This window comes from Harpia harpyja, chromosome 7 (genome assembly GCF_026419915.1).
Source record: "Harpia harpyja isolate bHarHar1 chromosome 7, bHarHar1 primary haplotype, whole genome shotgun sequence".
Classification (NCBI taxonomy): domain Eukaryota; kingdom Metazoa; phylum Chordata; class Aves; order Accipitriformes; family Accipitridae; genus Harpia; species Harpia harpyja.
This window is the reverse complement of record NC_068946.1, coordinates 22,784,861-22,811,478: the sequence shown is the minus strand read 5'-3', so window position 1 is coordinate 22,811,478 and position 26,618 is coordinate 22,784,861. Positions and strand designations below refer to the sequence as shown.

Here is a 26,618-nt window from a genome sequence, read left to right as displayed (position 1 = left end):
CTCCTTAGTACGGAAACTCATCGTTGTACTTCCAGCATCTTACATTATAATATGCCTCCAAAAAGCAGAGCTTGATCTTACCAGCTGTTTGGCAGACACCAGGGTGCACCTGACGTGACTGTATCTTCTGCCCTCCTACATGTCCACCCCTCCCAGCACGGCGGGTGAGCCTGGAGGCCCAGGGGTGGCTGAGGTGTGCTGCTGCCCCTTCGTGAGCAACTGTGCTTTGCAGAGGAGGTCTTGTGCCTCCTCACCTCCGGCTCAGGCATTCCTGGATTCCTTGCCACAAAGAGCCCTGGCCACAGCGAACTTCCTCCGCTTGAAATTAACTTTCTTTCTCCTCCCCATGCGTTTCAAGAACTCAAAGACGACATCTTCTCCAATTTATTCTTACCGTATAGGAAACTCTCAGCTTACCCCCACCCCACTGGCCCTGCAGCAAAGGGATGCCCATCCCTCACGCAGGTTGCAGACATCCCTAGCAGCTCCGCACCACTGAGCCTTTTCTGCACACTTCGCAGCAGGCACTCAGACATTGGTATCATCAGAAATACTACATTATATAAAACTTTCTCCCAGCATCATCTGTCCTCTGTGTGCAGCAGAGAGCTATGGATACTTTGGGAGGCTGTCCCAGGTGGTGACTTCTTTGAATACCAGTTGCAGCTATGAGCACTGAACATGATGGAGAGTCAGCACGCCTGCCAACAACCGAAGGATGCTATTTCTTCCTCGCCTTTGACCACCACTCACTGCCCTCAGGCCGTGGTCTCTGCGGAGGAGGCATCTCAGTGACCCTGAGGACACGGCAGCCTCTCAAAGTACAGAGCTGGCGTGACCGAGATGGATATCAGCCCTGCCCCGCACACGGGTGCTGGGAAGCTTTTCTTATGCTTTTCCCCAGAGTGGGAAAGGAGATGTCAAACGCTCTCAGAACAAGAGCTCAAAAGGAATATGGGGTTTCTGGCTAGGCTGTTCCCAGATGATTTAGCTGCTATTCAGCATGCCCATGTTTTGACCACAGATATAATGTATTAATTCCACTGTAATGCGCTGAGCTTCCTGCTGTGGGTATTGTGGATGTGCTTCATATTGTAACAATTTTAACTTGCAGGCTTCAGCATTACCAGCACACATTATACTTCTACTCCTTCAAAGCCGTGTACTCGCTGGGGAAAGCTGGTTTTATTCCCATTTTCCCCATTCTGCCTGGCCTGCTCCCCTTTCTACCTGCTCTGAATTTTTTTCCAAGAATCAAATCAAGGCAATGGTGTCAGCATTTTCAGACTAGGTCCAGATGTCTACGACCCTCAGGGATTCGTTTCATTTTCTTCATAAAAGGAACACGGGGGAAAGCACTACAGCAGAAACACTCAGGATTTGTACAGCACCTCCCCATTCCTCGTAATGAATCTGTTTCTCAGACACACACATTAAGTCACATCTCTATCAAGTTCTAAGTCAGACCAGTTCCACTGAAGATAAAGAAATAGAGGCAAGACCGACCAGGTGAGAATCTGCCCAACAACTATAAAACACATGGTGCAGAGTGCAAAGACAAGCTGCTGTTTTCTCCTTTTGGCAGTGACCACCACTCTCCACCTTCTGCAGTAACAGGGTTTTTCTTCAGCCCCTGCCAGGATTCATCCTTCTCTCCCACCCCTGCAGCATGGGTCTGCTTTGATTTCCTTGCCTACAAACCCTTCGCTCGCAAGTCTTTTCTAACCTTATTAGCAATATACTGAAACACATGTAGCTGATGGAGGCTAAATATGTATGTGGGCACCGCTGCCATCAGCCAACTCCATGGGCTTGCAGCAAGCAGGATCCGGCTTAAAACCTCTGGCTCAGAAGGAGAAAGCTCTGGCCACAGGTACCACATCTGGAGCCAGGCCAGAAGTGATGGGGAAGGGGAAAGGCTGGACAACTCTTTTGTCTGAGCCCTGTCCACAGTCTTCACGTCTCTGAGTGCCACAAGACATGCACATCAAACCTCAGAGACAATCAGAAAGGGGCCCCAGGCAGGTTCAGAGGCAGGACATGATGGTGCTGTTTCAGAAATGCTTCAGTGGCTTCAGCTGAGTTGCCTCAAGCTCAGAAATTCTACTTTTTAGGGCATTTTGACACTTAGCAATTAGGTGGAGCTTCCTTCCTTAATTGAAATAACACAAATCCTTCCAGGGCAATCAGCAGCTGGAAAAAAAATCATTGATTTGGAAAAATATAGGAGCTTGGGATTTCAAAGTTTAGCTTTGAATTTTATTAAGGTGTAAAACTGCTTCAAACCTGTATCAGTTCAGAGGCAGTTTCCTGGAGAAAGCCAAAAGTACGATTCAGTTCTACTCAGTGCAATGTCCAATTGCCCTTAATGACCTTTAATATAACAGAGACTATTTTAGTGTTTATGTTATGTTGATGTACCACATGCAACTACTATACAAGGGATTCAAAATTTGGAAACTACTTTTTCTGGCAGTTTTCAAAGACAGAAGGAGAAGCCCACTTTCACAACAGAGCTTGTTCAAATAAATGAATAAATAAAAAGCTATTTCAACCTTACTGGCCTGATATACTATGATAGGAATCCATCAGATCTTTGAGAGAGCCCAAGCAGCTTACTTGTATGTTATATGCTTACACCCAGGGTACATTACTCAGCACTTGGAAGAGAAATTGGTGGCATCCAGAAGCCAATTTATTTCTTCTTGCAAAGGATTCAGCTTCCTACCGACTTCAATGCTCAGTTTTACATAGCGCAGCATCTGTCAAATGACAGCAGTCTCCAAGCACAGGTAAGAATCCCATGCCAAGAAAATACAGCAGTTATTTCTTCAACAGTTTTTAACAAACATGTCTTAGCTTTTCAACATATCTATTAATATTACAGAGTCCATTACTCTGCACGAGCTCTACAACTTGAAAGGTCTGTCAGATTTGAGGTATTTCAATCCATTTTCTTCCAACTCTCTTTCTGATATTTGGAAAAAAAATACACTGATGTCTTTCTTCATATATTATATATCAGTAGTTAATTGCAGAATAACCTACTGTAGCCTAGAAAACAATAATATTATTGTTGACTGTTTCTCGAATGTTCCTTGCCCAGGACACTCCCTTAACTGTGATAAAGCAAGCACCAAAGGACTGCAGTGATCCAGAAAGTGCTTGCTGACTCACATGAGGGCCAGGTTCTCATCTTTATTATAATATTATTACTTTCCAAAGATTATGTACGAGACAAGTCTTTTGATATTCAATAACCTGTTTACAGGAAATGACTTTACACAAAACATCAAATCAGTTGACAGCAAATTGAATTTAAAATATGATTTTTTAAAATGCTCATGAAATTCATATTGCTTTAAATATAAATTAGCAACAGTGCCAGAAGGGATGAATGTATTTCACTACTTGACTGCAGATAATTCAAATGTATAGTTTTACCTACATTTCCTGTATTCATTGTACTTTCCTATTAAGGTGTGAAGGAGCCTTCTCAGCTTCTCTGCTGCCTGGTCACACACATTTCCTGGGAATGTCAGGAGATGAAGGGGTGAAAGGAGAAGCCTTTGGACAGGCATACTGCCATACCAGTGCCAGACCAAACTTGGCTATCCTGGATCCACAGGATCCCAAAAGAAAACCAACAACTGCACAAGAGGAGGGGTATCATTTTGCTTTCCCAGCCAGCTTGTCACCTTGGTACCAAGGACATTAACTGCAGTATTGAACATGCATGTATCCAAATTAAAAGTGAAACTACATCCTTACATCCTCTGATCAATGTTTACCCTCACTTAAAGCAGTATCATGCATCCTGGTCAAATTCCAAATCTAATAATTCTTCCGACATAAATTCTTTCCACAGTTTTAAATAGAGTCAATATTCTTTATTTTCTGCCCATAAGTACTCTGTGCTTTTAAAGATTTGCTGCTTGCTACCCTAAAGTGAAGCTGAAGTGACACATGCAAATTATTTTGAAAGGCCTCTGTGCTCCTAAGATGAAATACGCTCAACTGCAGAATCTTACCATCATTAATAAATTCTTACAGGAAATAATAATAATACACATTTGATGGTTCATGTTACTCTGATAGTTGCCTTATTAATCACAGTCCCACAGATGAACAGGCTTGCATAAAATTATATCCAGAATTTCACTTAATATTTGAATTCAACCTCTTCTATGAGAAATACCTTTCCCTTTGCTTTCTTATTTCTCACGCACACAACCAAACACCTCCAGACTTCCTATTTTTGCAGTGGAAGCAAACCATGAGGCAGCCAACGTGATCAACCAAGAAGCAACCTAACTCACCTCCACAGCCAGAACCAACATACTTGAGACAGAGTCCTCAAAATCCCAATACCTGCACAGTCGCATGCTAGCTACACATTGGCTCTTGTTTCACTCTAACTACAAGATATTTAGAGACATGGTAAAGTGCCGCAGATGTGCGAAGTTTAAGAGTGCTTCAACAGAGAGTGACAACTAAAATAAACCTCTCTGCATAAAATCAGCTCTGTGTATTTTTCCACCCTCTATCAAATTACAGCATCCCCAAATTAAGTTAAGAGAAGCCCTGTCTAAAATGTGAGTTGCTGTATTTCATCAGCTATCAGAGATGACTCAGGATTACAAGTACTGAAATAAAATGAACATCCTGTTCCAGTTTCTTTAACTAAATTCACTCCCTCAAATAGCATCAACAAGTGACTCAGTACAATGTCATAACAAACAGTACTTTTCTACAGCAATGTACTTAGCAAACAGCAACTCTCACAAATAAATCAGTCACATTTTACTGTAGTTGCTAATCAAAAGATCTTCATTTTATCTTGGGGAAAAAAAAAAAAAAAAAGGAAATCACATATAATAACCAGATGGCAAATAAACAATGTTATTGCCATAAGAAGTGGGAAAACTGTCTGCATTTGGATGAACCAATAAATGATGTTTAGGACTAAATTTGGCTTCAAGTTGTGACACCAGTGTTATAGTGAGAGCGTACCACTCTTTGAATTCACTGAGACCAGCAAAAGGGACATCTTTTCTCTTTCAGATTTTGGTTGAAGTACCCCAAGTACTAACGCCAGTCAGGTGAGGGAGAAAACGGTTTATGGCACAGCAGCACCAGCCTGCTCTAGATCAGAATCACTTGTGCAGTGATGAACATCATTTGGGGGCTGCTCACAAGCTGTACCTGTATACTATTCGGGGGGCGGGCTAACACACTAGATAGATACAGTGCATCTCTCCCAGATGCCCAGTTTCCAAGCAGTAACTTTATTGCCACGTCACTGCTACCAAAACATCAATATCTCTGCACTGCAAGTTTCTTACATTTGGGAATCCTAGTAAAATGCTCAAAGCTTCTTCTTAAATAGCACTCTTCCTCCTGAGCAGTCAACCAAGTTCTCACACATTACATTTTTCATTATATTTGGAAAAAACCCAAAACAAAACACAACACAGCCTACGTCACTACAATATCCAGTCCTTGGTAAATAATTCTGGATGAAAGGACATGCCATTTGGAGAATCTATTCATTTCCATCCAACAAAAATCTCATTAAAAATAAGCTTCTTCTCACCTGTAGCTAACTCAGTAATTAGGTGTAGCTACATTAATTAGTTATAATCCAGAGATTACATGGGATAATAGCATACTCTAATGAGGAAAAATGATGTTCAGCTTTTGAACATGTGGGTTTGTGGCAATTTCCTTAGCGGGGAGCATGCGTTATAAAAACTATGGATTCAAACTAAACAGCAATTTTAATTCTTTACTGTGAGAAGTTAATACAAAAACAGTTCTCAGAAGCCCAGGAAACCAACCTTGCTGCTTCTTTTGCCACTGTCTTCCAAACACAGGGTAGTTATTTTGAAGCTTGGATTTTCATTGAGTAGTGGGAGCTGCAGGAGCCCCCACGCTGCCCCAGCCCAGCAAGGAGAGCAACTACGGCCCTTCGGGAGAGACCGGAGCACCTGCTGAGGCAGGGCTTTAATAGCGCACGGGTGAGACCTGGGCAGCCAGCACTGTATGGCAAATTAAGGTCAGAGGGTTCATTTTCTAATCAGGAGTGCTGCAAGCAAGATGATAGGGCCGTGACTGAATCAGCAGAGGTGAAGGTTTCCTTTCTTGCTACAGACCAGGAGAATAAAAAAAAATAGCTTGTGTTTGCCTTCTCTACAGCCCTTAATAACCTCCCTATGACCCCCCCCACCGATCACCTTCAGCTGCCCACTTGCCTATCAATTCACCTTCCTGCTCTGCATGTTGGGGTTAGCCTAGTCATATACTCAAAAGCAATACACAATTCAAGCAATACACAAAACCTCCCATTATTTAACACCTTGTTGCACCCTGACAAACAAAAGCAACGCCTGTACTGCTTCCCCATTTGACCTGCCCATTTTCTGCTAGATTTTTCAGCATCACAGTTTCACCATGTGAGACAGACTGCACAGCGGTCTCCCTCAAAAATTAAACAGGCAGCAGGGTATTGGATTTCTCCACGATAAAAACATGAAAGTACTAGCAATGAAAAGTGAGCACAGATTTTGGTGGATGGGTTGCTTTTGTTACTGTAAGTGGTGACCTATCCTATGTGCCAGTAGAAAGCGGATTCCCCCCTTAGCCCCGCAGATTTGCAACACTTATTTTTTTACATCTAAAATCATGCGGTGGTGGTTCAAGCATTCCCACAGATAAGCAGTGGGCTTTCAACCCTCTCTTTTCAACTTAAGAAACAAAGTTGTACTCTTCCAAATAGTTTTACAGTGACTTCATATTTAACTTGCAGCCCAGCAGGTCAGAATACTTTTGGTCATCTTTAATACACTTACTCAGGTGGTGCAGATATGACCGTATCAAAGCAAAGGCAGTATTTGCAGAATGTGTTCTTCAAATCACATAAAAGTGAGTTGTTTTGTCTCAAAACAATTATTTGTTCAAAGCCTAACATCTTCATGCTATGGAAATATCCACAGAAACATGAGGAACATACACCAAACAATTTTAAAAGACTTATTCTACAATAACACTACCAAAGTTAGGTGTTTTCTTAAGCAATTGTAGAAAGGCAGATGCATGGAAACAAATGTATTTTTATCTTGTAAAACTAAACAGTTTTCTGCTGAAGAGAAAGACATACTGGTTTTAATGTAGATCTGTTTTGAAAAGGACACGGCTGTTGCTCATTCACTTACCCTACTGCTGCTGTAGTCTCCAATAGCCTCTTACTGCAAATTCAGGCTCAGTCTTGGGATGTTCAGATTTTGTTTGGGACCCTTGAATGGAAACCCCCATGAAGTGGGCTTCATGCCACCAGGGCGGTTAGCTTGCTGAGATGCCACTGTCTCACCCAAGACTTCCACATCAAATGCACGGTCCAACTTTTCAATAGTTTGGAGCTTTCAAGCTGTCCTAGAGTGGTATTTGAGGTCCTAAATGCTGCCATCAGCCCACTGTGCTATTTCTGAACCCTCACCCACCTGCCCACCCCAGGAGAGCCCAGGACCAGCTCCCTGCTCTGCTGAAGAGTCCTGCTTTTAATGAGTTTCTTCAACAGTTCCTCCTGTCACTGCTGAGTAGATAAAAAAAGATCAAACTGAGATTAATTACAGTAATAATTAAAAGCTGACCTTCCTGCAGTTAAGCCAGACATCTTGCCTTCTGAAAGAGCTTGTCCTGCAGGTGCAAGGGACTGCTTTGATGCTGTAGTTCTTCCCACTGAGTTACTCTTCACCCATTTACAGATGTGCAATTTGCCTTATTTTATAAATCACTTCCTCAAAACAACCCAGACCACTCTTATTTTCCATTTGCAAGACAGTGCTTTTTCAGAAAGCAGAAAAACATTTATTTCAGTGGTAGAGGGAGAGCAGACTTCATTCTCTCCAGTACTAATCACTTCTGTCCTTGCATACAGAGATATAAATCTAGATGCTAGACATAACCAGGAGAGACAAAACTTGCCCACTCTGGATTTAATTTAATTATTTTATAGCACAGACTAGAAAAAGATCCCTTTAAAGTAGCTTGAGCTAGCCTGCAGTAAAAACAAGAGACTGATGTCCCCACTTCCCAGCAGAGAGTCCTGGTCCCCTGGGCACGGTGAGGAGGAAGGACAGCAGGCAACCCGACCCACTGCCTCCTCCACCCTGGCCGCACGCTGCCTTCACTCCACGGAGCCTTGGCCACGGTATGTACCATTTGAAAATCTAAGAACCCTCTAAATATGCAGCAGCAGAGCACTACATGGTTTTCTGGACAGCAAAGAGCCACTAGCATGAGCCCCAAGTCCAGCAGCCGCTCCTCCCCGATGCCTCCCCTTCCACCACTTCCCTCAAAAACTGGTGTAGCAATAGGTATTTCCAAACCCAGCCAGCCTGGTGAGACAGACTCTGGGCTTTGGTATTTGGTAACATCACAGTCTTGGTTTAGGCAGATATTTTGTTATTTGTTTGGCTCTTTTTCCCCCACATCTTGGCATCTCATTGAAATGGGCTTTACTAGGCACTTACATAGTAGAGCTGTAAAGAAACCAGCTGGTTAATTTAAAAGAGTGTAGTCCTTACAGCTTTCCCCCTCTGGGAATTTCTTGAAGCGCACAAAAGAAATTGTATCACTTTTTCTAGCACATCGGTAGTTTTATTTCGAAATCCATATTCTGAGGGGAAAAAAAGTCTCAATATCCCTTCTGCATTAGGCTACAAACTTTGCAGGGGCAAAAAGAGCTACTATGTTACAAAGAGAAATGGAACAGCAGGATTCCAGTCCCACTTGCAATCCAAAGCCACGAAGATGCTACCGTCCCTGCCAAGAGTACATTTTGCCGCTAAAACAGTTGCTGCTGCAGGACAGCATTAGCCCAGATCGACCACATATCAATAGAGAACACCTCACGTATACCTATACAGGTCTTAGCTGCAGCCCGCTGGAAGGGACAGCGACCGGCGGTGCAGAGAAGTTTGTATGGGGCTGACAAGGGATGAGCCGAGGATGGGGCAAGATGCTGAGCCTGTGAAGCTGACACAGGGCAGAAAGGCGCAGAGAGACAGGCAGGGTCCTGAAAGCCCTCGCAGGCAGCAGGGTAACAAACAGCTGAACCGCTGGAGCCGCAAGAGTTCGGACAAGCCACAAAGCACGACTGGAGGCAAAGGCAGGCAAACATCACCAGAAGCCTAGTTCAGCTGAAGACATGGGAGTAAGAAGAATTTGAAGGAAGAAAGGGGGGTACTGCCCTGTGGGAACGATGCATACGTAGACATACAGCTATTTTAGTGACCCCCTTTTAGTAGGATCAGGTAGTCTTGTTTAGACAGCCTGAACAGCAAATCCTTCCAAGGCCACGAAGCTGACCAACAACCCCTTATCCTACTCTTGTCCCCAGAAACTACCCATTAGTAGTCCTGTGCCCCATGTCCCCGCGCAAGGCATGACGGTGACATTCAAAAGACGTCCAGTTCCACACAGGGCCGACCTGCCAGATGTCAGAGACACAGAGCTACCCCAGCAAGTCTGCAGAGTATTTACAAAGCAGTTTGCTAAATTATACAAAGGGAATAATTTGCAATGTAATGGTGTGTTTGCATTCTGAATATCTGATTTCCTGTTCAACAAATAACCTAAACACTCCCAACCAAATGAAATGTAGACAAGACTTAAAACGTTTGAAGAAAAGCACTCATCCAGAAAATTAAGGTCAACACGGAACAGATGGTGCTTCTGAAAAATGTGGCTTCAACATTTATCTTTATGTAAAATAAAAATCTTTTAAAAACCTCCGGCTGTTTGGTGACAGTCCTACTTGAAATATTGAATCTCACACTCCATGGATAATAAAGAAGCACTAAAAAATTACTTCAAAATACTAAATCTAAATAAAGTTCTCTCAACTACCGTGCAATAAGATTTTTGTGGGCATGTAAATACATATCAATAAAAGATAGATTCAATCGCTTCTGTAACCGCTATATATATTGCAAGTGCTCTCCCCATTTCCATAAATATGACCCATGACTCCCGAGTGAAAAGCTTTTTCATTTGCAGCAGCCAGGAAAAAAATGATCCTTTCTTCTTTATCAAAGTCCTTTGAAAGGCTGAATTTGAAGCCCAGCGCACAGGGAGTTGTGAACAACTTGTTATGATGATGCATGAAATGCCTTCTCCAGCCTCGGAGGATTCAATCAATGGGATTGCAGGAGGATTGCTGTTATCCTGGAGGGCAGGCAATGTCATACCTACCTGGGGAGGGAAACAGAGGCTCTAATTGGGCAGGCCTGCAAATTACTTTGGTAATACAGAAATGAGCCGGAACAAGCAGAAAGAATAAGACACAGACCTGTCAAATACCCAATGAGTAATAACATGTTAGAGACAAATCAGAATTATATTAAAGAAGTTGAGTATTGGCATAAGCATAAGCAGCAGTGCAAGTAATCACACAGCAAGGTGAATAACGGGCGGGGAAGGCTCGGCAGGACAGCAGGTGAACCCCCTCCGCAGCTGCTTGTGAAGACTTTCTCAGGACAGGTGAAAGAGAGGGCAGTCTGAGAAAAGACAGAGCTGCACAGCAGGGAACTTTCAAATTTACCTGAAACAAGAAAAAAAACCAAACCCAAAGTCCACACATCCTGGGCCGGAGTGAACAAAACATTTTTGGAGGAAGAGGAAACACCTGCAGAACCTAGAAATACAGTCCCAGGGAGACCTCCTCCTGCGCGTCACCGTCAGAGCACCCTGCTGACAGCCAGGGCCCTCTGACAGGCTGTCACTTCTGATCACAGGCTACGCACGTCATCCAAATTGCTGCACACATCACCTGAATCCCTTAAGTTAATTCCTAAGGGGCCACCTCGATGCCTGGACTGAAGAAGTAGCCTGTGATAACAACTACAACTCACCAGCTTTGGACAGTAAAGCAGCCATGGCCATAGTAGGAGCTATCTGCTCATACCACCCAAAAAAAAATCAAAATTAGCCCAGTGAAAATAGACTGCTGAAGCAGTCCACAAAAACACAAGGTAATTACAGATCTACTACCAGTTTTTGTTTGACAATCACCGGACTTCCAACAGAACAACCATTATCAATGTACCTCTCTTTCCAATGTGGCTTCCAGCCATTTGCATCTACTAGAAAGACCCAGATTTTTGTAACTCACGCCTTCAGCTACAACACTGATAAAGTTGCACAGAAAGCTTCTGCAAATCCACTTTGCTAAAAAAGCTACAGGAAGCTTATTGCAGCAATTTTCCACGAGTTGACACATCCTTCTTATTGGCTTCATGATACTGACTTACTGATGTTTTGGGTCCCGCTTCCTCTAGAAATTATCTCTGAGTCCCTGCACTACTGGGGAAAATAAGCTCAGCTCAACATTTAGACTCACTGTCTCTAGCAATGGGCCCTGCCATCAGTAAAGCACAGCCAAAATGAAACTAGATTGCGCGTACCGGGGAAAGGCTTTCAAGACTGGCTTTTGCACAGGGGTTTCTTGCTTCAAGGTCATCCCAAACCACATCACAGACAGCTCTGATAAGCAACAGCACAACAACAGCTCACCAGAGTCTTACAAAGAGTAGAGAGTAGATCAAGTTCTCTTTCTCTCCCTATCTACGGCTTTTTTTAAACTAAATTAGATCTTTTTCTTTTAAGAGAAGGTTGTTTTGATTTTGTCAGTCCTATTGCATAGCCAAGCACTGCTGCTGCACATAGAAATGTCTATCTGCATGAGGCCTTGACTCCCTATTTCTAAAAATAAAATAAGTCATATTAATTTGTTCCTCCAGCACCTGGTGTTTAAAGTTATTTCTTGGCAACTTCTGTTCTTGGCATTTAAACATTTTTCATATTCAGCTTAAGTCTGACAGCACTATTGGTTATCCTTCTCTGCCTCGCTAATAATTTGGTTGATGGCATGCAGGTGGGTTTCTCATAATTAAAAAACCCATTTGCAAAGTTTGCATTAGGTGATCTGAAAAAATAGAGCGCTCCATTCAAAGGTTAAATATAAGTAGGCTGCAGAGCTCCATGAAAATATTGCATAATTTAGAGATAAAAATAGTTTTGCTTTATTCAAGCTAGGCTGGATAGGTAGATTTTTACCGCAATCAGCCTAAACCTCATCTCTCCGAGTTACATGCTCAAGTTGATTACAGAAAATTAAATTTAGTATTAATCAACCTAGGAAGGAGGAAATTACAAAAATTAAGCTAATGCATAAATCATAAGAAATAATGGTGGAAACGGCTACAGGAGATCATTTAATGCATCTTCATGCTTGTCCCACACCAGAATCAACTTCCCCCCTCCCCAAGCCACTCCTGACTGGTATTTGTCCAATCGTTTTAAAAATTTACCCACGACACAGGCACCAGAAGCCATCAGCCAGAGCCCTCCAGAGCTCACCAGCCCTTCTGCTACAGACCTTGCCCTGGCTTCCTCCAGCTATCCTGATTTGGGGATCCCCCTGCCCCTGCCCTGGTGGGAATGCACGGCAGGACCCAACCGAAGCAGAAGCACCAGCTCTAACAGATCAGTTGCCAATAGCTGCACTTGCCACCTAGCAGGATGTGGTTTTTCCTTTTCTTCAGCAAAAAATAAGAGCAAGCTTCACCGGCAGGTCCTGCACAAGCAGTTTTTACGCCACTGGACTGCTGTGCCAGGCAGGCAGCTGGCGTTGCCATGTCCGGAGCCACAGCTTTCCACCCACGCGTTCAGAGGCACCAGTAACTGACACTGGGGTGGAAGGGACAGCCTCGCCCTGCTTGCTTTGGGGCCATACAGGTACCCACAGACCCCGCGCCGGGAACCGGCACTGCGAGAGCCCCAGCGCAAAAGCGCTCCTCGAAGCAGCATCGGCAGGCAGGTCCCAGGAAAGCGGCAGCCTCTCCTGGTCGCACTGGCGAGCTCTCTGCGACTGGTGGGTTGCTTGCAATTTTGGGCACAGTACTGCAGCACTTGGCACCTCTGGAAAAAGAGCAAACCCAAACACCTAACCAGAAAGATTCCAAGCTTAGGAATATGTATTCTTAAATGCCTCTTGATTTAGAAAGAAAAATCTACACGTTGGCTGTGGCTTTCAGCTTTTCCACAGCATTCAGCCTCTTGATAAATTATGAATTTATCATCTGATAGATCTGCCCTACCACCTTATCCTGGTTTTACAAATAAGAACCTACTGCCTGCACAGGACCCGATCCAAATCATGCTTGAAGTCGGCGGGATCTCCCGGCCATCCCCACGGGGCATACGGCAGAGCTGGGCAAGCGTGCTTCCAAATTTCCCAAATCGTCATCCAGTACTTTGTGACACTATTTCACCCTCTGGCCATGAACCTGAAGAAAGCTTGGTAGAGGGCTCTGCTGATACACTACAACATACAACTACACTCCCGTGGAGTCTCAGTTAATCACGTAGTAAGCTGATTGTGTCTTTTATATGCCAATTTATCTAACATGCAGCAGGTAGTCGGCCCGGCAGTGACTGCACTGCTTCGGGTTCTCCACGCTGCAGAGCAGATACCATCCCATTTAAACCTGTATAGTAAGGAAGCATTTAGCTCTGAAGGTACATCTACAGTACAAGAATTTTCTTTTCTGAGCTAAATCCTGATGTTTTACTCCTTCCCTAATCTTGCTTCCTAGGAAATGTACAAATCCGGACAGTCTTTATCAGCTGGGGGTGTGGGAGGGCAGTTTTAGATGAAGCTTTTAGAACTGCATTGCTCTCCTCCTGAGAAGAAACATGAGCAATTTAGAGAAATTTAAAAGCTAAATGAAGTCCTTAAGTGTTCCCCTTAGTCACTTCCAAACTTTTTTTCTAATCCCTTTGAACTCCATCCTCTGTAGTTTAGTCAACAGCTTGTGTAGGATTAACTTTTTCCATCCCAGTTACAAGATACTGTGTATGTTTATACATATTATATACACACACACGAACGTCCATCACAGAATAAATTAAAAGCATAAGCCTTATAAAGAGCCATAACAATTTCAAATTGTCTGGAATCAAGAATAAAGGAATTAGTAGCATGATTAAAGCTGAAGTCAGAAAGCACATCTCCAACTTAATTCCTGAAGGGCTTTGCTGAAAACTTCAATCTCAGTTTTCAGGCAATTGCCCCTGGTTTGGTATGTGTCTTCCAGTGGGAAGACAGCGGCTTTTTTTTGTTGTTTTAATTGAAGCCACATCCCCATGAGTGGTTCCCTCCTTCAGCCAGCTCCAATCTCCCTAATTATGCAGCAGCAAACAAAAGCATGCCAGCAAAGAGGCTGTTAAATCAGCCAGGCACACAGCCCTGGAAGGTCTGCGTGTTTCCACGATCCTAAGCAACCATCTCCCCCCTGCCCCGCCACAAAACAGGGCAGGCTCTGGGGACATGGAGCATTACCAGCAGCTCCATTACCTCCAGCACCCACGCACAGCCCCGGATCAGCCTTAGACAGCACCGCCGTGCCCCTTGCTCCACCTGCAGCGCGGAGGGGCCGGGGTTGCTGGAGAACCCACCCTGGGAGGGGTGCTCCAGGCCACCCCAAGCGGGGCACCCAGCCCCGGCTGGCCAGGGGTCCCCTGGGGTCCCCGCGCTCCCCGGCAGCGAGGGCCAGGCTCACCCCGCGGCATCGCACGGCAGGCAAGCGCCTGGCTTGGACACAGCATTCCTACCGCAGTCATTAACAGGGCCTCATCAGGCCCAGGACAGGGAGCCACAGCCCTGCAACCTCCCCCGTAACACACACTGATGCTGGACTAAGGGGAAGCTCCCAAAATCAACCGGCTCTTGCTCAAGAGCTAGTGGCTAGCAAGAGCTGCAGAGAGAAAGCAAGGCACCTCCTTGGATCCCCCTCGAAAGCACTGCCAGAGACCGCGCTCGGCGGTACAAATAATTGCTTGGCTCGAGGGTTAAGAATAAAGAGTATGTCTGAAAGGGCAAATCTACACCTGAGACATCTGAGAGGAGCAGGGCAACCACCTGGCGGCTGGGAATGCGTGGGCCATGAAGAAGCTCAGGAAACTTGCCCAGAAACACTCAAAACCCCATTGCTTTTACCAGTTCCTAGTCCTAACAAAGCACTTGGGGAGCTGCTGATGAAAACTGCCTTATAGAACAGGAAAGGATCCTTTGTTTTGGGGGCATGGACACGAGTTGCAGAGGGTAACCATAGCACAGCCAGGCCGTTAGCAAAACACAAGCAATAACATCTATGAAAAACACAAGGCCGCAATGGGCTACGGGAAACTGCATTTGTCTACTAAACGCTCCCATGCCCAGAGAAACACACACGCTAACAGAACACGGCTGACATCTCTGCAACGGTGCTAAGGGTGTCATCTGTGCAGAGACTGCACTCGTGTAGAGAAGATGTTTCATACTGCCTGTAGCAGCTTTGCACAAGCAGCACTAGCTGCAGATACCCTTACTGGAATTTGTATGATGCTGAAGAGCAGCATTATTGGAATGCACAGGACTGCAACCTGCCAGTTTTAAGTTAAGGCCAAAGCTAATTAAATGAGTTGTGAAGGCAGAGTATGTATCACATGCCTTGGTGCAGCATTTCTATTTGTTCTTACAGCACCTTCCCATTTTCACTGTGGAGATGGAGCCCATGACTCCACCATGCACCCAAGGTTAGGACAGTATTTCACATTACAGGACCGCTTTTCCACTTCTGGGATTAAGGCAAAAAGATTCATGCTCAGGATGGACAGAAGGAACACAGAGAGGACTGCAACACACATAACAACAAAACTCTCTCCACTGCCACATTGCTGCAGTCTGCCATCAGTCCCTTTGTTGGGGCGGGCGAGATGAGCTGTTGTGGGATGATGAGAGCTGGGTGTCTTGTGACTGAAGTGTATCAGGACTACTCAGCTGCACTTCAGCACTGTGAAGTTTGTGTCTGGACACGTGAACACCTTCCAGAGTTTTTTCCTTTGGCGATCTGTATTATCTAGAACGAGACTACCCTAACTGCAGCCTTACCTTTAATATCTTGGGAAGGCATCTGTAAAGAGACTACCTAACGATCTAACCACTGGGCACCTATGAATTGCCTTATAGAGTAATTCATGACAACTGCTTGTTTACATAGAGAAAGGCGTCTCTCTCTGTCTCTCCATACACCGAGGTGGTATGATCCAAAGAGATGTAAGGCAGGCTCCCAGATTCCTCTGCAAGCTGAGAACTCACTATCTTGACACTGATACCTCTGAGGGAAGCAACTCTGTCTCAGGTTCACTAGAAGATCAGAAGACCTTGAAAAATTACTATGATTATATTTACTTTAAGTCCATGCGACTTTTCAGGACACAGATTTCCCCTGCAAAGAAGTAAAAATTTATTAATAAACCAAAATAGTTTCACATTAAGAAACAGGGAGGCAGGAATGCTACTAACCTTGAGAACATGAAGACCAGCCTCTTGTTTTTTTCCTCCCAACTGCAAATCAGTCATCCACTTGACAACAAGATTTTAATCTTTATGCCACATATCAGCAGTAATCATCTCATTTTTATTTGGAATTTGTGAACAAGTATTCTGTTTATTAGCTTAATAAAAGCTCAAATGCATAGAGCCACGAACATCAGGCACCTCAGCACACACTAACACACAGTTTCCCCCCCCATTTCAACTTTCTTCATGCTGTAGTGAAGACCACCAGGATTTGAGATCCATGGTGGAGATACCCCAATGAGTATGAAGTCCCCACCATGCCATCATCACTTGCACTGTTCACTTGCTACCTTTACAGCTACTCCTGGAAAGCACAGCTCTCACCATACTTACATCTCATTTACCTCTGGAACATGTAATTTATACTTCAGAGGTTTAGAAGTCCTCTTGGCTTCCTTCTCACAAGCATATCAGATGTCTTAACGCAACACTGCATAAGCGGTTGTCCATGCATCTAGACTATACGTGACTTATTTAAATAAGTAAGCAATTTAAAGTCCCTGAGTTACACATCACCTCCTTACACCATTTCCCCAGAAGTCACTGCGTGCTTCCTGGTTCACCAATTAGCACTGTTCTTCCATAACAGCACCAGTGGGTGATCTCATGAGGCATGCCACTCTCTTGTGTCGAAGACAAGTTTTGCTAGTTCCACCTGGAAGCAGGTTATCAGGATAGCATTTTACCAGACCAGAGGCAAAGAGCCATCAGGTATCCAGGCACACAGGTCTCTAAACCTCCCTTCAGAAGTTTGTTGTTGCTGCTGCTTCCATTTAAAAGAAAGTTCAGTATTTCAGACTAAGCAAGGAACTTTTGCCAATTAGAAGCAATTTTCAACAAATCATCACAATGGAGTACCAAAAGCATATGTATCAAATGTAAATAACTTGTAAACGTTAGTGACATAGTAGTAGATTCAGTTAACATGAACAACCACAGAGACAACTCACAATTCAGAAATAGCCTTTTGTCATGAAGTCTTTATGGCTTGACAGAAAGAAAGGTTTGATCTGTTTTTGAAATGGTTAGTGCAATTTTTTATTTGAGAGGTCAGCTATAAGAAGAGTTGAACAGATGAATCCAGTATGACACCTCAGCTTCCACGTTGTTTTTGAACCTGATCTGAAATATGGCACTGGACTTCTATCTAGAGTCAAGGCATTTGTGATCTCAGAAATAAAACCACAGCTATTTTCCCCCAGAAGATGGTGGTTGCGGGGTTAAGTTCTTTAAGGGATAATTTGTATTTCATATAAAACAGAGGAAGGAAAGCTTAGCAGCTTAACAGCATCAGAAGAGCAGCTGTGTGCTTGGCCAGTACCTCTGCAATCCACATATACAGCTTCATCTAATACATAATTCATTTGGAAAAGTGAGTGAAGGAAGGAGAAGCAGGCAGCCTCATTGAAGAGATGGGTAATGCAGCATTTGAAAACAGTTCCTTCCTGGAAATTCAGACTCCTGCAAAGTAACCTTGGGCTTTTACACAAGGAGTGGCTACAAACAGCATATTCCCCGATACTGTCTGAATTTAGATCCTCCTCTCCTATTTCACGCAAAGCAAGAATGAATATCCAAGCTTCTAACCAAAGCAAAAAATCAGTGTCACTTTCCGTGACAGTGATAACGGTGTTTATGGAGAATTTTTAAGTAGTGTACACCTTTTTCGAATCAGAAGTCAAGCTTCAAGACACTCACCATGTCTTCAATTTTCATCTGAGTTATCCATTCTCTGATTCAGGAGACACCACTAGGTGCTGGCACCACCATTTCCTTATACTTATTGCTTTTACAAGCTATATTCATTCCAAGGACACCTAGTTCACTAGAGCATCTTTGCTCTTCCCCTTCATTTCTCTTCCAATATGAAGAACTCCCATTAACCCTAATGGAAGTCAACATATGCACGCACAGGACATAATACACCTTTTAAGGCTATATGGCTGACCAATAGAAACAGAAAAATACATAGATGTAACTGAAATTTTCTTCCATTTTGCAAAGGGTACCGAGTTTAATTGAGATTCTTCAACCCGTTACCCTTACTTTCTTAGATCCACCTTCTCCCCTTACCCCTTAATGTATGGGGAAGACTCACTGTACTTCCCTAAGCAAAACAAGAAATAGATCACATCAAGTTTGCTCCATAGACCAAAAGGTAAAAAAACAACAAAGGACAAACTGGTTCACAGTTAACTATAAATAAAAGTGCAATAAGTGTTCAAGTAGAGTGTAGAGTTTAAGCAAGCTGTACAACCACATTTGGCATAGTCATCTTTTAAAGGCTCTGCGTGGGTCCCTCCCATTACTGACAGCAGGGAGAAAAGGCTGAACACTATTAGCTGGTGCTGGATTTACAGGTCCTCGTCCATTGCCTCTCCCACTACCTGCATAAGTGTGGCCATGATTATACGTAAATGGAAATCCACTTGATTCAGGTCCAGTTTGTAAACCATTTCCTAAAAAGACAAAAAAAGGTTATCACGAGTTCCATGCACTGAAATCACTGCTCCCTTACATACATTTAGCAACAGGGAACGCACAGAGTTTGCAGCAACCAGCAAACCCCGAGCACCAGAAGGAAAAGCCCCTCTGGCACTGCAAGACCCCAAACCACAGATTACCTTTTTCCCCCTCCCAAACTACCTCCCCTCCATCCCTAGCCCCCCTCTCTCAACTAAAGCAAGAAGGGTCACAAGAGTTGCACGCTGATTCAGAGTTGCACACCCAGGAGAGAGACTGGAGCCTCATGAAACTAGACTGGTGCTTTCAGAAACATGCACTGGCTTGTAGGTCACACACCAAGACATTCCAGAGAGACAGCAGGGCAGCAGAAGTCAAGGAGAAACCAGCAAGAGAAAAGCAGGCTACATAAAGCTCCTTGCGTCATTCCCCACTACCAGGCACACAGAAGTAGAAAGCTGCCTTGTGAAGTCCAGCCACAGAACCAATTCGGCTAGCACCAAGTTCTCATGAACTTGAGCCTCATAAGCATCACTGCTCATGTTTTGCTGGCAGGAGGAGGGACAGAGCTGAAAAGGCAGAATGATGACAGGAAGCATGGGGAGAAGAGGAAGAGACAAAAGGAAATCATTGCATTTAGAGACCACACAAGAAGCGGGAAGAGAAAAAAAGAAGTTTCAGAAGATACACACAAGCTCAGTGAAAACAGCTGTCCACCGCCCAAAATAGGGACACCAAGAAAGTACCTACACACTAATTGGACTGAAAGCCTACTCGCCTCACCCTGGCACTGAGGAGACTGGCCTGAAAGCACTTCCCTTCTTTGCTCAGAATAATTCATTTTCAAGGGAACAGAAAGGGCTCGCAAGACAAGTAAAATAAGAGAAATGAAAATCATGTTGCTAAAGAGGAATCAGACAGTCACTGAACCGAAGTGACACAGAGGTTTTTAACAGCAAGTTATGGAATCAGTTTGTTATCATCCACCAGCAGGGCTTAGCTATACAACACCAGGTACTGAACCTGGGCATCATGTAGGCAGGCCATAACTAAGGATCCCTCTCAGCTTACACCTACTCAAGTCCCTGAAGCATTTTCTTATTTAAGCTTCGATGTTTAAATACATCACAAAATGATCTGGCCAGGTCAAATATTGGAATTCAGATTACCACTTCTGATTTGGGGAGCTAACCTGGCAGGAAAGCCATGGTGACTGGCAAGATTAAACTAAGTCATTTTTAAAGCCAAAGGCCTCAGGCGGTTTAAAAAAACCCCAGAATTTCACATGCTGCAAAAACTCTTCGAAAGCATCAAAACAATTTAGGATCAGGCAAGTCCCTTTACATGTTACAGGCACCTTGGATATTCTGATCTCTTCCTCCTCTAGGGAACAAATCCTGAAACCATTATTCAGGAAACGTTTGTGCTTTTGTGCTTGCAGGTTCAGGCCCCAGCCTAAAAGACTTTTTAGAGCATAGTACACTTTTGCCCCAGAGTGGAGAACCCTTAACAAGATGAATTTCTTTTTATTCCTATTAAGTGCTTCTCATCCTTTCACTTCCACAAAATGAAAAAACTTACCCAGTGGCCCGAAAGTACAAGAACCCATATTACTTGATGCAGAACTATTATTCTGTTCACCCTGTGCCTTCAGAGAAATGTAAGGAAAAAAAAAAAAAAAAAAGGCATTGATCAGAGAAAGAAATTTCACATTTTACAGAAAGGGGCTGATTTTTTTCCTGTGTTCTTATAGTGGCTCCACACAGCCTAGCGTGAAGTATTCAGAACAAAGAGCACTTTATGCCAGTAGCCTCAGACAAGTTTAACATACCAGTTTGTTCTGCCCGACGTGTTCCGAGTTGGGCTCACTGAAGTTTGGCACTTCTGAGTATACCATGCAGAACCTGGGGAGAAATTAGGATTATCAGGAAGTTCTAAATCCATTTTTTTAACAAGAGTTCTCAACTCCACAACTCAAAGAGCATATGTTCTTGACGTATCCCATCACCTAGAAACAACCTATCCAGACCCCACTGTTCAGACAGTATCCATAGGTACTAAAAAGCTCTTTGATCCCTTTATAGGCTTGTGGTAAAGCTGTCACATCTTCCTGGTGAGGGTGTTTCAGTCAAGCAGAGGCAAGTACACCTTTACTCTAGGAGGTAAAATGGCCTAAAGAAAACAAAAGGTGATGAAAGGGCTCCCTTCACCTCTCTCCCAGCTGCACAATCTTGTCCAGCACCCACTCACAAGGTCACCTGAGGCACAGAGTCACCCAGCCTGCTCCCAGACTGTGACTGTGTTAGATCTCTAGGGGGAAAACTACACTCCCACACACTCCCATGCTATGAGGTGCCCCATTAACATAGTAGCGCAGAGGAGTCCAAAACAGGGAATGAAATTCAAAGCATCCTTTTTCCACACAAGGGGACTATGGAGGAACAGGCCCACCAACTCACCGTATGGAAATTATGGCAGAGGGGAAGAAAGATTTCTATCATTATGCAGCTTGGAGTGGTTAAGCAGCAGTGGAGTTCCCACCTCTTGCTGGGAGGCACAACCCAGATGAGGACTCGCCTCACTCCAGCCTGATGGAGAGTCAGCCCACTGGATGACACTTCTGAGGTGATGGCTTTACACCAGAGAAGATCTGCATACCATCCCTTACAAAATCCAGCTGAGCACTGGGCATTTTTGAACCTTCCAAGAAGAGAGGTGCCTACCCCACAGTCCCACTTCCCTGACGGCTACAAGGCCTCCCATGGCACTTTGTGCAACAGCGGAAGTACTCTTCTGGTTAGAAAATGTTGCTGGTTTTCCTGTTGCTTGTCAAGTATGCTACTCCTGTTTGTTCTTAGTCAGAAGGAGTCGCCACCTCAGTTTGTGGGCAGTTTAAAGGTTTAATGAGGCTTGCTTCTGTTTAGATATGATTCACTGGAGTTACCTTTGTCTTCCTTCTTTGCACTGCCTGTCTCTCAAGCATGACACACACAAGGCTTCCACTAAAAGTGGTTAATCAAGCTGAGGCCTAGGTAAGCAATGCAGATTAAGTCCCTTGTCATTTACACACTTCCTCCCTCTACGTAAATGCCAGCCCTGTGCCAATGACAGAGACTGACTTTCCTCAATGTACCTAGAATCCAGAGAGGGTCGGAGTTCATTACTGCAACAGCATGTGGAAACTCACATCACAGTTGCCTGTACTGTGCCTATCCATGGCCAATCAACACACTTTTGCTGCCCTAGCTTCCATTTACTAAGAGCCACCACGTCTTATACTTACCATGACGCTCAGCTGAGAAGAGGACATAACACCGCAAGTATAAACACGCAATACTTACTCCCCAATTTTATGCAGCTCGCCTCCTCGTCCTGTGTAAAGTGTCAGGCATCCTTTCCACAGAGATGCATACCTGGCCAAAGAAAGGAGAAGCAAAGCAGTCTCTCTTACTGAATGAGAAATACCACTGTTGACCAAGAAAGTAGAAGCATGCTATCCTCCAAGAGTTAGTTAGTATTACACCTCCGCACGAATGGACTGAAAAAATTCCCAGGGATCCCAACTTCACCACACTGAAATGTTACAGATCCCCATGTTTTAATTCTAGCAAAAGGTACTGGAAGCTCAGCTGACTCCTTTGGCAATGACAGGAAACCAACCAATTATTTTGAGATTGGATGCTCTTTCCTTGGCTGGAACAGCCCTTATGACTCTTCCTGCAGAGGAAAGGCATCTTGCCAAAAGCAGTATCTGTGTTACCATCCACTGACAACTCTCAGTTCTGCTTTCAGCAGAAGCCAGGAAGAATTACCTTTGTTCACTGGAGAATATAGACGCTGCTACTGAATGTGTGTAGTAGGAAGTGCTTACTTTTTTAGTATAGGTCCTTACCAGATCTTTTTTTTTTTTTTTTTTTAAAGGCACAAGTTTGACCATCACGTTCCAAGTGACATATAGAAATGCAATGAAATAATTTTGTGATTGCGGAAACATTCACATACAAGACAGCATGAGTGCACTCTAGTCTTCATAGCAGCACTTGACTTCAAGCACTGGAATTATGCAGAACTTTCTGTATAATTGTTCCTCTCAGTGAGGGGCATCGCGTATGTGAAGAAAATAATGAAAATACAGACCAGAAATTCAAGTGCAGCACAAGGGAGTTAACAGGAATACGGGTGTATTCTAGCAAAGGAATATGGAGCCCCAGCAATTGCACTCTCAGGAGTCACAGATAATCTGGACAAGTCACCACTTCCTCATGCTCCGGGTGTATCTCTGTAACACAGGTAACAAACCTTCCTCTTGCCCTTTGCCTTATCTGCTGAGACTGGGAACCATCGGACTGCACACAGGGCCTTGAACACAGGCACCAGGGAGGAGTCAGGGCAGCAGAACAGGACCATAATGCCAATGCAACGATAACCTTCTCTGTACTTCAGCACAAGCAGCAAAGCATAGTATCCACAGTTACAATGCCTGTCTTGGGAGTTTTCCATGCAGAGGAAGGATTAATGCTCTTCACTCCATAATGCTACCTTTCACTTTAAAAATTCACTCTATGCTTAACCTTTAATAAACAGTTAGTTGTACGGTCTTGTGTCACAGCACAAAGGAAAAGAGCTACCAAATAACAAATATAAGTCAAACATACGTTTAATGGGACAAGACCCAGCAAATCATGGGACTAATAACCTCCAAGCACAAAGTTATTCCACGTATGCAAGCATTTGTTTTTGTCTCAGAAAGAGCTGGCCATAAAGCACTGAACTCCAGAACTAACTTCAAATTTAGAAATATTAACTGCAAAAACTTTCTGTAAACAGGTTAATCAGCCAATGACAAAAATCAGCAACAGTGTCTGCTTTTGCAGAGGAATGCATCTACAGCTTGAAATTCAGTAGGAAAAAAAAAAAAAAAGACAGACATGTTTACACATGGGGCCTGGCTAAGCTTTTCTACTTGTAACAGTGAGCATCCTGCACCGAAAAGTCAGATTAGCCTACAGAGCTGAAATTTACCTGCCTTGCAATGGCAACATCACACACTCGAATTAATCCTATTTGAGCCGAGTATAAAATTGTGTTTGGAGAACCTTGTATGCCAGCGTGAGGGCACTTTTCTTAAGATGAGAGCCAAATGAGAATGTATTTAGCTTTTGCCATTTCACTCGCTATGCAGCCTTAAGTGAGCATGCAATCCATGTAAATGAAGGCATGACTTAGCCACCCACCAGGAATATCGATGTCAGCTCATAAATTTAATTCATACAAGCCAAACTCACTTTTTGACACGAAGGGATGCAACGACCCTCCCATTTGTTGCACTGAAACACCAGAGCAGCTACAGTAATCCAGTCACAGAGCAGAGTACTGTTACCTGTGCTGAACAGTATCGCTATTAATTTGTTTCAATGTCATCTACGCAGAGGGATTTGTGCTGACCCAGAGCTCTGGTTTAGTCCCACCCACCTCAGCGCCCCAGCACCCCACATGCTCTCCACGCAAGCAGGCTTTCCCAGAACCACCTCTGCTGAGGAGTCAGCCCATTTCGTGTAAAAGGACATTTGCATAGGAGGAAGCAGCTGTAGTTTTGGTGGCAAGGGTCATCCAATTTCACTCCAAAACCAAGAATTACACTCATATGAACAACTTAAGAGCCGCTCAGTTAGCAGCTCCACTGAGTAACCGTTTACGTACTTTTCGATAAAAGCCAATTAAAAGGACCTTACACACGCTGTAGTTCCACCATCTCCTGGAGTGCTGTAGGCCAAAGGATCAGTGTAATGGATTTCTAAGTGTAACCTAACTGGCACGAAGAACTCAGATGAAAGTGACTATCACTTTGCTGCTGACAATTTAAGTGACATGGAAAAGGATTATTTTCAAATTGAAACTAGTATTCTTTCTCACAGATAATAAACATAAGTTGGTTTGTTTTTTTTTTTTAAATTAAGCCAGCTCCCTCAGATAAATGAACTGCACCTAACCAAACTAACATGCTCTACAGTGTAGCCCTAGTATGAATTTTTATAGTGAATTTGGAAAGCTCCTCCTTCTCTGCCTGTCATTTCTGTTAAACCCACTGCAATGAAAAGCAACTTTTCTGCATGAGAGACATTAATCATTCCCTCCTTTCATTAAGGAGCTGACTGCTAGAGCAAAGAATTGGCTGTGAAAATAAGAACATCCTTTTGACTTCCCTGCTTGATTTACAGACCAGGACTGACTGTTGCCTTTCCCTCCCACCCCAAAAAGAACTCTTTTCCTAAGGAGCTTTTTTTAAAGCCAAGCCAAGTCTCCCAAACGCCACCTCCTCATTAAAAATACAAGCCCTTCCTAACCATCCGCCGGTTTGTACGCTCATGCTAGGCATGTTCTGGGGTGGAAAGCGCCGTTTTAATTTGGCAAGTGACCTCAGGGTGCTGCCTCCGTAACGGCGAGCCAGTCCACAGGGGGCCAAGCTGTGTCATCCGTGCCTCTCGACGGGCGGCCGAGCCCGATCACAACGCGGCACCTTCGCCTCGGTGACAAAGGGCTCCCCCCGACCCGGCGCTGCCCGGCAGCGCTCGGCCGGGCCGGGGAGCGGAGCGGGGGCCGCGGGCCCGGCCCCATACGCACCCTTTGGTCAGGCGGATGATGTCCCCCGGCTGGATGAGGCCGCCGATCTCGTCCCACACGGAGATGGTGATGCTGCCCGTCTTGTCTGCCACTTTGCAGGACCTCACCTCGTGACCGTCCTTCGTCTTGGTGACTCGCCCTGCGGGGAGAAGCGCGGCTCAGGGGGGACCGGGGCGGGGGGGGCACGGCCCCGCCAGCCCGCCCCCACCACAACCACGCGTGACACGCGTGGGCGGCCCGGGGGTGGGGCGTGCCGGACGCCACTTACCGATCTCCAGCACAATAAAGATGACATTTAAGTTTTTCAGTCCGGGTTTTATGTCTTTTATGAGGAGGTACGTATCGCTCGCCGCGCTCATGCTGCGGCCGGCGCGGGGGGCAGGGCTGGCGGGGCGGGCCGAGCCCGCATCCCGCGGGGGAGCAGCGGCGGCAGCGCAGGGCCGGCCAGGGGTGCGCCGGCAACCCTCACAGGGGACGGGGACGGACACGAGCACCGAGGGGCTGCGCGGTGACTGTGCGGCGCGCCCGATCCCCACCGCTCCCTCTCCCGCCCGACACCACCCGCGCGGCACCGCGCACCCTCCCGCTCCCGCCGGTACTGAGGAGCACATGTGCGCCGCGCTCCCCTTTATACCAACCGGGCGGGTCCAACCCCAGCGCCGGGCGGGGGGGGGGAAGCGGTACCGAATGGAACCGTCCGGGGCACGCGGAGCGCCGGGACTGGGCAACAGGCGGGCGCGAGCCGGCGCCCCGCGCTGATTGGCCCGCGCCGCGGCCATCTTCTCCTTGCCGGGGCGCTGCCAGCCCGGGGGCCGCCAGCGCCGCCCAGCCCAGCCCGGCGGGGCCGAGCCTTCCTCAGCGGCTGCCCTGGCTCGGCTCGCTCAGTTACTTCCCTCCGGGAAGCGGCCCTGTAGCGCCCCGAGCGCGGCCGGAGGGGCAGAGGGGAGTGAGAAAGCGATTCGCCTCCTTCCCGCGCCATTTTAAGGCCCCCTTGTAACGCCGAGAGGGGGTCTCGTCGTAGAGATTTCTTGGAGGGCGATTTCCCAGCGGTTCCGGCCTCCTTCACTGA

At 45.3% G+C, this 26,618-nt stretch overlaps 1 protein-coding gene across 2 annotated transcripts; it reads right to left on the bottom strand.

Moving 5' to 3' along the window:
• Nucleotides 1–16,533: 16,533 nt before the first annotated feature.
• NABP1 (nucleic acid binding protein 1) lies at nucleotides 16,534–26,130 on the bottom strand. 2 transcript variants are annotated; one of them, XM_052792714.1, is made up of 6 exons: nucleotides 25,818–26,130; nucleotides 25,550–25,688; nucleotides 22,270–22,341; nucleotides 20,760–20,832; nucleotides 20,510–20,576; nucleotides 16,534–18,924 (listed from the first exon to the last, which is right to left on the bottom strand). In XM_052792714.1, the coding sequence occupies exons 1-6, from the start codon at nucleotides 25,906–25,908 to the stop codon at nucleotides 18,737–18,739; spliced, it is 630 nt and encodes a 209-aa protein (XP_052648674.1). In that variant the 5' UTR covers nucleotides 25,909–26,130; the 3' UTR covers nucleotides 16,534–18,736. The 2 variants fall into 2 exon arrangements, with proteins under 2 accessions (XP_052648674.1, XP_052648675.1); XM_052792715.1 differs by having other exon boundaries at nucleotides 20,510–20,570.
• Nucleotides 26,131–26,618: the final 488 nt, after the last annotated feature.

Bases quoted from the DNA above. Each gene is read 5' to 3' on its own strand.
- NABP1 (XM_052792714.1), bottom strand. From the start codon at position 25,908: ATGAGCGCGGCGAGCGATACGTACCTCCTCATAAAAGACATAAAACCC. The intron at 20,577-20,759 runs GTATGTTAAACT...ATTTCTCTGAAG, and splicing joins ACGTCGGGCAGAACAAACTG to GCACAGGGTGAACAGAATAA. The intron at 18,925-20,509 runs GTAAGTTTTTTC...TTGTCTTTTTAG, and splicing joins TTGTACTTTCGGGCCACTGG to GAAATGGTTTACAAACTGGA.